The sequence below is a fragment of the Terrapene carolina genome, unplaced genomic scaffold, assembly GCF_002925995.2.
Source record: "Terrapene carolina triunguis isolate 2854851 unplaced genomic scaffold, T_m_triunguis-2.0 Scaffold96, whole genome shotgun sequence".
NCBI classification, from domain to species: domain Eukaryota; kingdom Metazoa; phylum Chordata; order Testudines; family Emydidae; genus Terrapene; species Terrapene triunguis.
This window is the reverse complement of record NW_020664447.1, coordinates 36,616,896-36,631,628: the sequence shown is the minus strand read 5'-3', so window position 1 is coordinate 36,631,628 and position 14,733 is coordinate 36,616,896. Positions and strand designations below refer to the sequence as shown.

Genomic DNA, 14,733 nt, shown 5'->3' with positions numbered 1-14,733 from the left:
CTCCTCCCCCCCCCCTTATTGGTTTCCATAGTGACACCTGGCGAAAGCAGCAAAGCATGGGGATGCAACTCAGTCTTACAGAAGGAGGAAGGAGAGGAGGAAGAGAAGAGAAGCCAGAAGAAGAAAGGGCGTACCTGGGGACCAAGTTCTCTTTGTCATAAGGAGTTAGCTGCAGGAGAAGATGGGTAAGAACAAATAGGACTGGGTCCGGGGGAAGTGTGAATGGCCAAAGTTTTCTGAACTTTAAAGCTGCTTATGTGCACTTGGTTCTCAGAAGGGCTGCCTGGTAAAACTCCATCTCTGTCCTGCAGATCTGCCACAATTTTCAGCTGAAATAATTATTTATCCATTGTCTCACAGACATTAGAGATAGAAGAAACAGGTAAAGTCACATCTAATCCATCCTCAGAGGTCCAGTGCAGCGGTGTTCTTTTCAGTGTGCTTTCCAGTACTTTGTCCAGGGTAGTTTGTCTTTTCCTGATATTTAGTCTAAATTTTCTGTAGCTCGATATCCTCCAGCTTCTAATTATACCCCCTTTGGACTACCCTGAAATATTCTTCTCCATCCTTCATATTTACACCCTTTGAATACATATTTTCCTTCTCTTGTGTAGTAGTATTAAGCTGGGACTAGAGGAGCCAGGTAGATATTTTTTCAGCCTTTTTAAAAAGTATATGTATACTTGTAGAGATGTTGTGCCAAGTCTGCTGCTGTTGATTTCTACTCTGTGGTTCCAGTCTTATGTGAAGACTGTATACCAGGATTCAAACCTCAGCATTTTTGTGATGCTGCTTAAAAGATTAGTATTTATTTTTAATGATATGATTAAAAAATCTGAGGTGACTTGATGCCTCCTAGGTTTGAAGTTTGGATATAGAGCCTTTCACCCCTAGGTTGCTAGTCTGGACGCAGCCCAGATTTGTAGTGGGGAAAAAATCTGATAGCTGGTCAGTAGCCTATCTGAAATGAGTCTGGTGTCTGTTAGTTTGCCAAATTCCTGGAAGACAAGTGTCCATATAACAAACCTGCCCACCAAAATTGGCATTGATTGCCCCCTGCAGAAAAGCCAAGGATTGAATGGTCCATGGAAATTAAATTACAATCTCCCTTAAACGGTGGTCTTTCTAGCCCAGGCTTTTGAGGCAAATTAGCAGGGCAGTGTGGAGAGAGCTTGCATGGCCACTGCTCAGGCTGTATTTGTTCTGTAGATAACTCTTGAGAATTAATTCCTTTATTTATCACATAGTCCCATGTCTTTCACCAGCATTACATTTAAAAGGTGGAGGAAAAAATGTTGATGGTAGAAAAATGCTTCTGCCTTGAAGTCCAGAAGCCTTTTGTTGGAACCCTGAGAGAGTTGGAACTCTGATTTAGTTGGTGTTGGTCCTGCTTTGAGCAGGGGATTGGACTAGATGACCTCCTGAGGTCTCTTCCAACCTTGATATTCTATGATTCTAAAACCTCTTCTTCTCTTCCACTTCTTCCCCTGCAAAACAGCTGGAAAGGGTGAAGCATCTATTGTGCACAGGGAGCTAGGAGGATGGGATTTGCCAGTTTGCTAAAAGTGGTTGAAATTAACTTAATCCTGTTCCCTGCAAAACTGAGATGCTATCTCTGTGACTGACTGCTCATCTCTTACAGAGGAACTCAGTAAGGTTACAGCATTGTACAGAGCAGCATCTGGAACATGGTGACTGTTTTGCTGAATGGGCAATGAAGTGAATATATGATGAACCCTTGCTGCTCATTGAAATCATGCCAGACTGAGAGGCTCTTTAAAGCAAACAGAGCTGCAATAAGCTGCAGTCACTCTGAGGCACACTCCCCATTTTTATTTTCTTTTTGGTTAGTTAAAGGTAAATTTTAAGGCTCACTCACTTAAGTGCCAGACATAGGTGAAAAATTCCCTTGAAGCTTTTCCCACAGAGCTGTGCCAGTGCTCTTTAATCCTGGCTAGCAACATTCTTGTCATTTCAGTTGCCTACATAGCTCTCTGCCAAGGCATCTTTGAATCCTTATCTCCTTTATCCTTTGCCATATCTTTTCCAACAGGGATTTAAAAAAAAAAACAAGTCACAGTAACAAGTTGATAAATTGTAGAGGGTTCAGGGAAGAGCCACGAGAATGATTAAAGGATTAAAAGACCCGTATTATAATGATGGACTCAAGGAGCTCAATCTCTTTAGCTTAATAAAGAGAAGGTTATGGGATGACTTGATTACCATATAAGTACTTACATGGTGATCAAATGTTTGATAATGAGCTCTTCAATTTATCAGTGAAAGATATCAATGGCTGGAAGTTGAAGCTAGACTCCCTCTCTTCCCCCCCCCCAACACAAATACATTTACCGCCACCCAGCTCTGAAGGCAGAGCGGAGAGCATCAGCTGCTCACTGGTGCTCAGCTCTGAAGGCAGCGCCATGCCAGCAGCAGCAGAGAAGTAAGGGTGGCAATGTGAAAAGTGATATTTGTCAATATCACTTTTCACAGCAGACTTAGTGCCTCATTGCCACCCTTACTTCTGTGCTGCTGCTGCCACCCCAGGGCTGACAGCTGGAGCCCCGCCACCTCCAGGTGAGGGATTGGCTGGGGGGAAGAAGGAGAGCCCAGGTTGCCTCCCTGTGAGATTGAGGGAAGGGGAAGGAGAACCTGAGCCTGGGTGGTGAGGCTCTGGCTGTCCTTTTTATCCCCACCTCCCGGGTGTGCATGTTCCTTTTGCACGAGCCCCACCTACCTGGGGCTGGTAGCCAGAGCTCTTGGGGGAAGGAAAAAAACAAAAACCTGCACTCTAAATTCAGGTTTATATAAAGCCAGTCACTGAAAAATGACAGTGATTATTTTTATCCTTTTAAAGCTTGTCTATGAACTGCAGAGATATGCATACCTGATAACAGGCTGATATGCTGAACTGGCAGGGACTGATTAAGGCTGAACATAACTTGGAACAGCGTCATGACATTTACATTGTGAGTTTGTGATATTTACTTTAGGGTGTCTGATGGAAACCCTTAGTCTTCTAATTCTGAGCCCCACCTCATCAAGTCAGCTGATAGTGACCTGGCCTCAGCCTGCTGTTGTGACATGGGAGATTTTTGTTCTGTCTAGGGATAGACACTTTCAGGTTTTCACACCCGCAGTTGGGTTGTTAGTGTTTGTGTGATTTTAATGTTCTGTTGGACTGAAGGTGACATTTATGGATTTATGGTAGCTATAGGCCCTTGAGCTGTGATCCCTTTCAGATCTCGCAAGCCAAGCAGGACATAACCTGATCAATACATAGATGAGGGACTTTCAAAGAAAATCCTTTTCCTGCAAAAAGTGGTGTTGGAAATTCAGTAGCAGACACACTTTCCTGTGTCAGGACTGTACCAATGCCCCAGCATGGTGTTTAAAGGACAGTGTACTGTTGGAGACTCTCTCTTTCAGATGAGACATTATTAAGGATCCCATTACATGTTTGGCAATTTACTGACCAAATGAGATCTAATCAACTCACAGGCTAAAGAAGGAGCTTGTAGGAATTCCCAAGGAGAGGGATAATGGGTTTTCTAGTGGGAAGGGAGGCTGAGGAGGACAAATGTAGTTACTACTTTCTCATAACATAAATATATGAATACCCTATCAACTTTCCCACCCAAATAGGCTACTGAAAAAATCTAAACCTAGATTTTCCCCCCACCCCCGCGCAAAAGGTGCCAGGATGGGTGGGGGGGGGGGGAGTAGGTAGTTTGGCTGCTAGTGCTGTCAACTAGTACTGTTCCAGAGGTGATGTGCTTTAGCAAGTGGAATATATATATTGAACTGCTTTCAAGCGCACCCTAGTGGCGTGTATGTTGTGCAGCAGTCTCCTTGTCAGGCCTGCAGGGACTGTGGGTAGCAATGTTTGTAATTTGGATGGGAGTGAAATGGTAAAAGAATGTAAGAATGAGGTGAAAATAATAATTACTCAACTTCAGCAAAGTCTTGGAATTATTCTGATCACTCCTAGTCTTCATATTCAAAGTAAGGCTCACTTTCAGTGCCAATGAATCTTCGACCTCTGCTTTTTTATGAAGGAAGCTGTGTCTAGAAGGAGGCATAGAGAAGCAGAAGAAGTTGATGTGTCGTGCTGTGCCACAAAGGGCAGCCCAGAACACCCCTGTAATCTTCAGGGATATCAGGATGAAGGTGAAGGCTAGACTGACAATAGTTGTGCATTATTCACTGTTTTGCTGTTTACTGTCTGTATACATTGAGAACCTAGTACATACCCTTCCAACTCCATGGAGAAAGACTCCATACTAATTGTCTATATACCTTATAAAAGACCTTGGCATTTACCCTTGGGGTGAGCATAGTGCTCCCTCTTCTTTTTGCTTGCATTCACCATCTATCCATTCCTTAATGTCTCCTTCTCTGTGTTTATTTATCCAGGTGTATATATAGATGGGATGCTTAAATATAACTAAAGCTACCAGGTTGTTTTATCACATAGTTACAGCACATCTTGGGATGAATAAATCATGACATAGAATTTTGTCCTTGTGTAGGTCACCCCATCAGTCACACTCTTGTTGCTAAGTCACATGGACGCCTTCCATTGGGGCATAAGATCAACTTTGCGCTGACTGGATTCAAACTCATGGCAGGATATTGCACACACTCTAGTGGGAGTGATTAATGTGGAAGAATGATAACATCTCAAGACCGATGAGAACAGAATGTTTTTAATGTAATTTAAAACTATGCCTCTAAATTGGAAATATTTGTGGTTCTAAGGTAATACAACAGTCATCACCCAACTGATCGTGTGCAAAATCAAGTGTAGACTTTGCAATCTTGCTCCAAAAAGATAGTCCTCTGTCCAGTGAACTACAGGAGCACCTTAATTAACTAGAGAGTAAAGGAAATCCATACTCCCACAATGAAATCTGTAATAATAATACTTTGAGATCCAGATCCTAGGTGAAAGGCACTAAAAAGTGCAGAGTGCCTCCAGTAATGAATTAAGCTTCATGAGAACCCCGGAAGGAGGTCAGTATCATTCCCATTTTATAGATTTGTGAAACAAGCACAGGAGAATTGTGTGACTTCCCCAAGATCACACAAGTTAACAACACAGCTAGGAATATAACCCAGATCTCCTGATCTGCATTCTCATTCTCTGACCATTAAACATGCTCTTTCCCAGCCCATTGAGTTAATTTGTACACATCCATAGTACAGTGAGATTGCTGACCTTGACTTACTGGCATGGTTAGATCTCCTCTCTCTCAGCTTCTGACTTTCTTAGCTGGGTCTTAGCTTTTCACCTAAGCTGTGACGTGTATAACTTTAGAAGTTTGAAGGGAGTCATTTCAAATCTACAAGTCCAGATAGTACAAGACAATTAATGGGTGCTGATATCCTTGCTGATGTGCCAAAAAGTTGCACCACTGAAAGTTCCAACATTCTCAGTGGCTTGACAGTGGCCCTAGGAAGTAAACAATGTGATGGTAACAAGCTTGTGTGGATAGAAAATAAAGATCCATCTGGGCCACAAAAAGTTTGGCTGCAGATCCTAACTCCCCTAAAGTTTGAGTTTGGATTAGAGCTTTTAGTTCTGGCCCATATTTAGAAGAAAATGAATGATACAATTATACAGTATATGGGTGCATTGACTGTTGGGTCTATAATATAGTCATTCCAAGGTGCACTGGTATTACACGTTTGACTATAATCACTGTTAACTGGTTGCTCTAAAATTGTTTTTTTGGAAAGGGTTAAATATACAAGGCATGACCTTGGCACATCCCATTCCCTGCAGTGATTTTCAGCTTTCATTATTGCTTTGTTTTATGCTGAAATATTCTTGGAGATTAATTAATTTTCTTTGCTTGATATATATTGTTGCACCTGCCTTAAGATGGGAGTTGCAACATTTTGGTAAAAGAACTGAGTTTTGCTTAGTTTCTGTATCTTCTATAATTGCCTCTGCATGTTCTGCTAAAATGGTATTTTGTAAAGTCCTGCACCCCCACACATCATTGACTCTCAGCAGACATCCCTGTACTTGCCACACTGTCAGTACAGTAGGAGAGATGCTTTTTCATTTTTTTTTCTTTAGTGGTGGAAACATGTCATTGTTTCAAAATGTCTTACTTCAGGAGGGCATTAGCTCTGTCTATGTGGAGATGAATTGGCCCAGGCTTGCAGTCCTAAATAGAATAGTATTTGGAAATGTAGGGGAGAAGAATCATAAGAATGGCCATACTGGGTCAGACCAATGGTCCATCTAGCTTAGTAGCCTGTCTTCTGACAGTGATCAGTGCCAGATGCTTCAGAGGGAGTGAACAGAACCAATTCATCAAGTGATCCATCCCCAGTCTCAGGTTCTAGCAGTCAGAGGTTCAGGGATGCCTAGAGCATGGGGTTGCATCCCTGATTATCTTAGGTTCATCAATGGCTATTAGCGATCCTTCATTAACTTATTTAATTCTTTTTTTGAACTCAGTTATATTAGTCTTGTGTAATACATATTTTTTCCCTGTCTTTTCCTCCTCCAGCCTGAAGTCTCTGGTAGATGGATACAAACAATGGTCATCTAGTGCTCCAAACCTAAGGAAGGTCCAGAGAACTACACCTGCCTTGCCAGGATTCACCAGCCTAGCAGAGATGGGTAAGGGCAGACCACGTACTTTATTTCACGCACATGCACACATCCCTGCGTAAGCAATTCTTTTCATCCAAGGCATCTTACTCCAATGTCTTCACTTTGGTGGCTCACTATTTCACCTTAATGTCCACAAGGAATGCCCTCTTTCTCATCTCGCCTTTTGGATTTTCTGTGTGTTCACTCCCTTCCCATCTCTCCACACTCTGCAGCTCACCAGTTCTTACCCCAAACCTCTCAAAACCACTGTCCAGCTCTCTGTCCTCTGTGGTAGCTCTGCACTCCTTAGAAACTTTGTGATCTTTCTTGTTAATAATGCTGTTGGGAAAGGATATTTGGGTGCTGCAATATAGGGATAGATCACTTACAGGAAGTACTGTGGGAGTGGTTCTTGTCTCCTTCCCTACCTTTCTAAACATGTCCTTATGTGTAAATCTACTGCTGGGAGGGCTGAGGAGCTCTTTTCAGAAATGCTACTCTTGGTCAGCACCTTTTCAGTGCTCCCAGCCTGCACCAGCTTTGCGAGCTGGATTCACATCCACAAGGGCCAGCTTTTTGTGCAGTCTTGGATTGCCTAGCTTGGACAGAAGAGCCTATTCACATTTGACTATGGTTAAATAGTTAGTGCTTAGATGAAGGCATTTCCTCCTTTGCATGCTTTGTGAAGCTTAATCCATTCATGTTTGTGAGGCATGTTGTGATTCTCTGGTGAAAATGTTATGCCAACACAAAGTATTTTTCATTTGCTTTGCAGAGGATGAGGACAGCGAGTGTTTTAATGGAGACGAAGCGCACCCTTCACCTGGGCGCACCCCATCGTACCTCTGCATCCCATTTCAGAAGAGCGGAGACTTGGATGGCCCACCCAGTGATGCCAATGAGGAGTCCACCCCCATGAATTCTGCTACAAGCACCCCTCAGCTCACCCCGACCAATAGCCTTAAGCGGGGTGGCTCCCAGCATAAGCGGTGGGAGGTTGCCTTGCTTGGTTGTGGAGCAGTGCTGGCTGCTGCAGGCCTGGGCTTTGATCTGTTGGAGGTAGGCAAGTGCCAGTTGCTGATCCAGGATGAGCTGGAACCACCCAAGGAGGAGAAGAAGAAGCGCGACAGTATTTTCCAGCGGGCTGGGCGCCCACGCAGAAGCACCAGCCCACCTTCCCGGAAGCTCTTCAAGAAAGAGGACCCCCTGTTGCTGCTGGGCGAGCCATCCACCTCACTGACCCTCCTCTCCCTGTCTTCCATTTCTGAATGTAACTCCACCCGTTCCCTGCTGCGCTCAGACAGTGATGAGATTGTGGTGTATGAGATGCCCGTCAGCCCTGTGACAGTCAAGGCTCCCTTGACAGTAGTTACCAACCCGCTGGTCAATGTACGCATTGAGAGGTTCAAGCAGGACCCCAACCAATCCCTGACTCCCACACATGTGACTCTCTCTTCCCATGCCCAGCAAAGGAGGCACAGGCGAACCCCTTCTGATGGGGCCATCAAAGCGGCTGGACTGGTTGCCAATGGGTGCTCTCCCAGTGGGTGCACTTCCAGTAACTGTTTAACTGGTGCACTGGGCGCAGGTAAGTTTCTCCTCCTCCTTCTCTTTCTCAGTCTTCAGAATGAAGGCCAGACAGTTAGTGCAGTGGTTCTCCTATCCCTCCCTCTTGTGCCTTTGTTCACTGAGAGAGTGAATACTCTGTATTTATATAGCGCCTAGCACAGTGGTCTGTGGCAAAGGCTCCTAGGCATTACCTTTATACTACTAATAAATAAAATAATACTCTAATCCAGCGGTTCTCAAACTGTGGGTTGGGACCCCAAAGTGGGTCATGACCCTGCTTTAATGGGGTCGCCAGGGCTGGCTTAGACTTGCTCGGGCACAGTGCTGAAACCGAAACCAAAGCCCAAGCCCCACTGCCTGGGGCTGAAGCCAAAATCTGAGGGGGCCCTGGCTGGCAGGGCTCAGGTTACAGGCCCCTTGTCTAGGGCTGAAACCCTGGGGCTTTGGCCCCCCTACCCCACCTGGGGCAGCAGAGCTCAAGCAGACTCAGGCTTCGGTTCCCCCTCCTGGGATTGTCAGAAGGGAGTTGTGGTGCAATGAAGTTTGAGAACCCCTGCTCTAAACAGTTTAGGCCTGGTGTCACCACTGATTCACTGTGCAACTTTGGGCAAGTCACATAACCTTTCTCTCTCTCTTTCCTCATCAAAGGGTATTGTGAGGCTTACTACATTAGTTTCTTGGACAGAAGGCATTATCCAAGTATAATGTCACTTCCGTTGTTCGTTCCTGAGGATTCCACCTTCATGCTTTACCCTTCCTTAAGTTCCCCTTATGCTTTCAAGGCAACTTCTATTCTGAAAGCCAACAAAAAAATGGACGTGAGGCCTTCTGGACTGAGCCGGTGCCACTTTTTGTTCATTGGCAAGAGGGTTCGTGTTGGGGAGTACAAGGTGTGCTCTGCCGCCAAACCTTTACCAGGGACTGAGCCTCCACAACATCCCAAATTCCTTACCGCTACGGGGGGGAGAAACACTGGAATTGTTCTCTGATCTAAGGGGCTGTAGCTGCTTAGAACAACTGCAGCCTGCCAGGACAATGGCCTATTGTATCAGGGTCTGTAGTGAGATACAAGTTAACATAGTCATTTATGCTCATTAAAATAGCTTTAGTGAAAACTTAAAACTTCATTTACTGAACAATAAATTCTGCTTTGGAATTCTTCACCATATACAAATTCATATGATGAGACATTATGCTTATTATGTATATTCTATTAAAATACATTAAATGAACATTAAGATGATAGAGTGAAGCATCCCAGAACCACTGAGTGACAAGATTAAGGTTTCCTACTCGAGCTTTAAGTGATCTGATTATATAGCATTGGAGCAGCTGTATCTCACTAGTGTGTCCAGAATAGTCCAGGAGCCAGTGGACCAGTCCCTTATCTCAAATCAATACAACAGGGGCATAGACTTCTTTGTTGTTTGGAAAACTATGTTTGTCCCCTTTTAATAATTTGTCCACACTGGAACTTCTATTCTCAACTCAGTGTTTCCTATATTTATTAATGCAATACCAAAATTTTCTGGGGGAAAGGGTCAAAGCTCCCCCAAGCTCCCAGTGGTCTACCTCACATATAGTGTTTCAGATGAAAACTGAGGGGTTCTGAATTTTGGATATATTATCTTATTTTTGCACATGCCTTTAGTGTATCTGGGCATTAAAGTCAAGTTGGAGCTATTTAAGGTATCTATCTAAGTGATGTCTTTTTTCTCTCTCTTTCTGTCTCTTTTTGGATAGGTGTATTAAAAACTCCCAGCCCAAGCCAAGATCCAAATGAGGTCCCTCGCCTGCCAGACCCCAACCTTGTCTTTCCTCCAACCCCAAGACGCTGGAATGCACAGCAGGACTCCACACTGGAAAGACCCAAGACCTTGGAGTTCTTGCCAAGGCCACGCCCTTCAGCCAATCGGCAGCGGCTTGATCCCTGGTGGTTTGTGTCACCCAGCCAAGCCAGGGGTGAATCCTCTGCCAACAGTTCAAGTACCGACACCCCAAGCAATCTGGACTCCTGCTTTGCTAGTAGCAGCAGCACCGTAGAGGAGAGGCCAGGACTTCCTGCTCTGCTTCCTTTCCAGGTGGGTATTCCTGTAGAGGAGCGGATGCTATTGGACATAGATGTTGAGGGGCAGAGCCAGGACAGCACGGTTCCGCTATGCAGAACTGAACTTAAAACAACCAAACCTGCAGCGTATGAACTGAAACAAGAGTTCTGGTCTTAGCATGAAATCCATTAGGGGGCAGTAAGCCCCTTTAGAGTCAATCATACTACTTGCACTGAGAATGCACTTTGAAGACAGATAAAATGGAGCGATGCTACTGAGATCATATAATGGTGCTGCCTCTATTGAAAATGTGTTGTCTGACTGTCTGATTTTTGTCTGCAGTTGGATGTAACTGGGCAACTCAAAGCTGCTGACTTTTGCTGTGGGGATTTTCTGTAGTCTTCCTTATCTTGTTGTTGCAGTTTGAAATGGCAATAAGCAAAAATGATCATATCAAAGTCTCTGTATTTGACCTCACAGAGCTTGACAAATGTTGTATATTGGTATATATCCCAGTATTAACCTGGATCCTGAGATCCCAAGTATTACACTATATCAGGCACTGGTGTTTGGTATTTTCCCAAGGCTGTCCAAGTGGGAGAAATAGCAAATATTTGGAGATTTGCTTCACTGAATCCCATTCTTATGGCAGGGTTGGTCTGGCATCTACCCGGCAGAAGCACCTGGCCTACACATGCTTGGATTTTATAGTCTCTAATAAATTCTTTGTTAAATGCTCCTCAGATGCAGTTTTCTTCTGGAACTCTGACACATTCCATCTAATCTAATTTATATACTATAATGTAGTCCCTTTGTGTGAGTGGACCTGTAGCTAGAACAGTAATTCACTCTTTCTGTTGAGTTCTGTGTGACCTCAAAAGCAAGCTCTCCACACTGATGATGTATAACAAAGCCATCAGCATTAGGAACCAGACAGTATGTTTGGCTTGCAGAAAGAACTCAGTGTATTCATTAGTGAGGTTCTTCCTCACCCTGTCAATGCTAGGAAAATCAGGTATGTAATCCTAATGGCCTGCTTCCATCGAAATCCGTGGGAGCCAGATCTGGCACTGAGGCCTCATATCATGTAGAAAACATGTATCTGGATTAAGCTAAAGTCGTAACCAGTTCCATTCTTTATCCTATCCTTTTCCTACTCCTAGATCTTTTATCCTGGGTTAATGTCTTTCCTACTTTAATCTCTTTTCTTCTGCCCTTTTGTCAGTAGCTGGGATGCTCCAAATCTCCAATAGAGTTCTTAGGTACAATTCGCTAGGTGCTAGGAAGCTGAGAGCCAATTGGAAGAGCACAAATCCCCATTGCTACTTTTGACCACATGTTGCCAAATGGAGAAATCTCAGATCAGTCCCAGTATTCAATGTAATAATGGATTAATGTGTCGTTCTAACCAATCATTCTTGAGGAGGGGAAGGTGGGCAGTGTAAATTCATTATGGGAAAACCACCATTCAGGTAAATATATTAGTTCTTTGGCATCTGAATAATTCATGTGCCATTTGCCAAGCAAGGAAGGGAAAGCTGGAGTTTCACTTGAGTTGTCCAAAAATAATGGCAAAAGACTGGGGTAAAAGGTGTTAAGGTTTAAAAATAGTTTCCAAGAAGGGGCGGGGGGGGGGGGAAGAATGGCAAATGTTGGTATCTGCTATAACAGCAGCAAATAGAGTGGTAGTAAGAGAGAATATATTTACATTTGAGAAACTCCACTCTTTTAAAAAACTGCTATCTAGGAATTGAATTGAATAAATAACATTTTCAAAGTAACGCCCACATTTGTCTTTGCGGATCTCTTCTTTTTTTGTTTCTGTTCTTACCCAGTGGCATCAGTTCATTCTCTTTTCTGTTACTTTAATTCACAAAGTGAGATGCTGAATTAGGAAATCAAAAAACTCCCTTGGGCCCTTATAATATGGTGCCTTGAAGATTTTGGTTGTCCTTTGTTCTCCTTGTTCATCCTGTACAACCAGAACAACCAAAACCTAAGAACCACAGGTCTCTTTTGCTTAATCTCTGGTAAACTGAAACACTTTATTGGAGAGATGACCTTTATGTAAGAAACCAGAATGGTAGTAGCTGCAGCCTCTTCCCAGACCAGCTAGATGATCCTGCTCTGCCATCAAAGAGATCCCATCCCATCTCCCTGAGTTCCACATCAGTAGTACAATATTATTTTTCTTAGGGTATTTTTTTTTCAGTATACTGTTGTTGCCTCGGGTGGTTCCTGTGTATGGGACAGGGAGTCTCAGTGGATAGATTCTTTTGAGACTAGCTGACCATGCAGATTAGCACTTTTAAGAGATGAATCTATTGGCATCATTGTGTGGGGGGGGAAAAGTGTTCTGATTTAACAAAACTTTGTGATGGCTATGTCCTTTCATTGCTATAGGGTACGTCTACACTACCTGCCGGATCGGCGGGTAGTGATCGATCTATCGGGGATCGATTTATCGCATCTAGTGTAGACACAATAAATGGATCCCCAATCGCTCTGCCGTCGACTCCGGAACTCCACCACGGTGAGAGGCGGAAGCGGAGTCGACGGGGGAGCGGTGGCCGCGAGGATGTGAAGTAAGTGATTATAAGTCAATCTAAGATACGTCAACTTCAGCTACGCTATTCTCGTAGCTGAAGTTGCGTATCTTAGATTGATCCCGTCCCCCCCGCCCCTGTGTAGACCAGGCCATAGAAGTAGAAGTGTAGGGGCTGGTCTATACTTAGCCGCTAGTTTGGCGGCTGGGGATCGAACTTCCGGGTTCGATTTATCGCGTCTGGTCTGGACGCGATAAATCGAACCAGGAAGTGCTCGCCGTCGACTGCGGTACTCCATCTCAACGAGAGGAGTACCGCGGAGTCGACAGGGGAGCCTGCCTGCCCCGTGTGGACCGCGTCTGAACCGCGGTAAGTTCGAAGTAAGGTATGTCGACTTCAGCTACGTTATTCACGTAGCTGAAGTTGCGTACCTTACTTCGACTTGGGGGGTTAGTGTAGACCAGGCCTAGGAGTAGTTGCCTTCTCCCCCATGGTACAGTTGTTGCGGGATCTTCTTGTGATCAATAGGGGCAGTATAGCATTCACAGTGGAGATCTCAGTCTGTTGTTGAGACCCGTAAAGAACATACAGAGAAACTGGATAACCTCTCACTCTATCAAAGTGTTTACTGTTTGCCATCTTAAGGTAGTTGAAAGAATAAAAATTGAACTCAAAGTTCATTGCCATTTAGAACATTTTATTTTTTTAAAAAGTCCTTTTGAAGACTTATTTGCATTACCTAGCTTCCATTTGTAGTGTGATTTCCGCCTCCCCCCCCCCCCCCCCCCCGGTGTTAGTATTTATATTTGTAGTCAGAGTCAACATTAGATACATGACAAAGATTCAGGAATCAAGCCTAGTACTGCATCCCAAGTCTCACATGACATCCTACCACCTTCTTGAATAATCAAGACCAGCTCTGAAATCTTGATGTTTCCTGGGTTTTTTAGAGCTGCTTTTTCCAGAAAAAGATGCTCACTACCTGCTCATAAATTTTGGAGATAATCTAAAAACGCATACCCTTTTTTTTAGGAAATATAACGACCAGCATTAAAATATTATTGCACAGTGATACAAATCTGCTGCAACCATGATGTGCATTTATTTAGCTTCTGCTTTATCTTGTGATCATCTGTTTTTAGCCTTCTTGCCATTCCTTTGAGAGATGAATATAGCTTTTTAGAAAATGAACTACAGCGGGTTATGGTTTTAAATGATCCCTCCCAGTCTGAAAACACGTATATGAGGTTTCAAGGTAAATTTTTGCCACTGATCGGGTGGGGCAGCTGCAGACACCTGAAAACCATACTGCTTCCTTAGAATAAAGAATAAGATTTGTTCTTTTCCCTTCTAAGGAAGCTTCTCTGCCACAGCAGCTCTCTACATGGAGAAGTTCAACTCCTGCCAAGAATGAGGAAGAGATTTCTCACTGTTTTGGTTCCAAATGCCTGGGAGCATCATTGTCCTACTCAATGTAGGTTCCTTGGATTGATTTGTGAGCTGCATAGAACAAATGCTGTGTGGTTTAGGTATAAAGAATCATAGAAATGTAGGGACATCAAGAGGTCATCAATCCAGCTCGTGCTCTGCGGCAGGACCAAGTATATCTGGACCATCTCTGACTGTCTCACCTGTCCTTAAAAACCTCCAATGATGGGGACTGCACAACCTCCTTTGGAAGCCTAGTCCAGAGTTAAACTTTTTTTATAATTAGGAAGTTTTTTGGCATCCTAGGTTCCTTTATATTTCACATGTCCACTCTCTGGGGTTTTGTTTCTTTTGAAAGGACCACCACTGTGGCTTTCAGTACTGTAGTATGCTTCATAGCATGTCAGAGCAAATACCTGACTTGCAGAGTTTATACCTTCCCATTAACTGAAACATGCACAGAATCGTCTGTTACTGGGGTAAAAATAAGCAAGCAGTTACCTTCTCTCAATTATTGTTCTAAATCTCT

At 43.8% G+C, this 14,733-nt stretch overlaps 1 protein-coding gene across 1 annotated transcript in view; it reads left to right on the top strand.

The window, feature by feature from the left end:
- MAP3K9 (mitogen-activated protein kinase kinase kinase 9) overlaps positions 1-10,407 on the top strand; it is a 70,385-nt gene extending 59,978 nt beyond the window's left edge. The window contains exons 8-11 of the mRNA XM_024218808.2: positions 32-185; positions 6,528-6,640; positions 7,389-8,201; positions 9,926-10,407. Coding sequence (XP_024074576.2) covers positions 32-185; positions 6,528-6,640; positions 7,389-8,201; positions 9,926-10,407 — 1,562 coding nt within the window. The remainder of the gene's footprint in view (positions 1-31; positions 186-6,527; positions 6,641-7,388; positions 8,202-9,925) is intronic.
- The last annotated feature ends 4,326 nt before the right edge of the window (positions 10,408-14,733 follow it).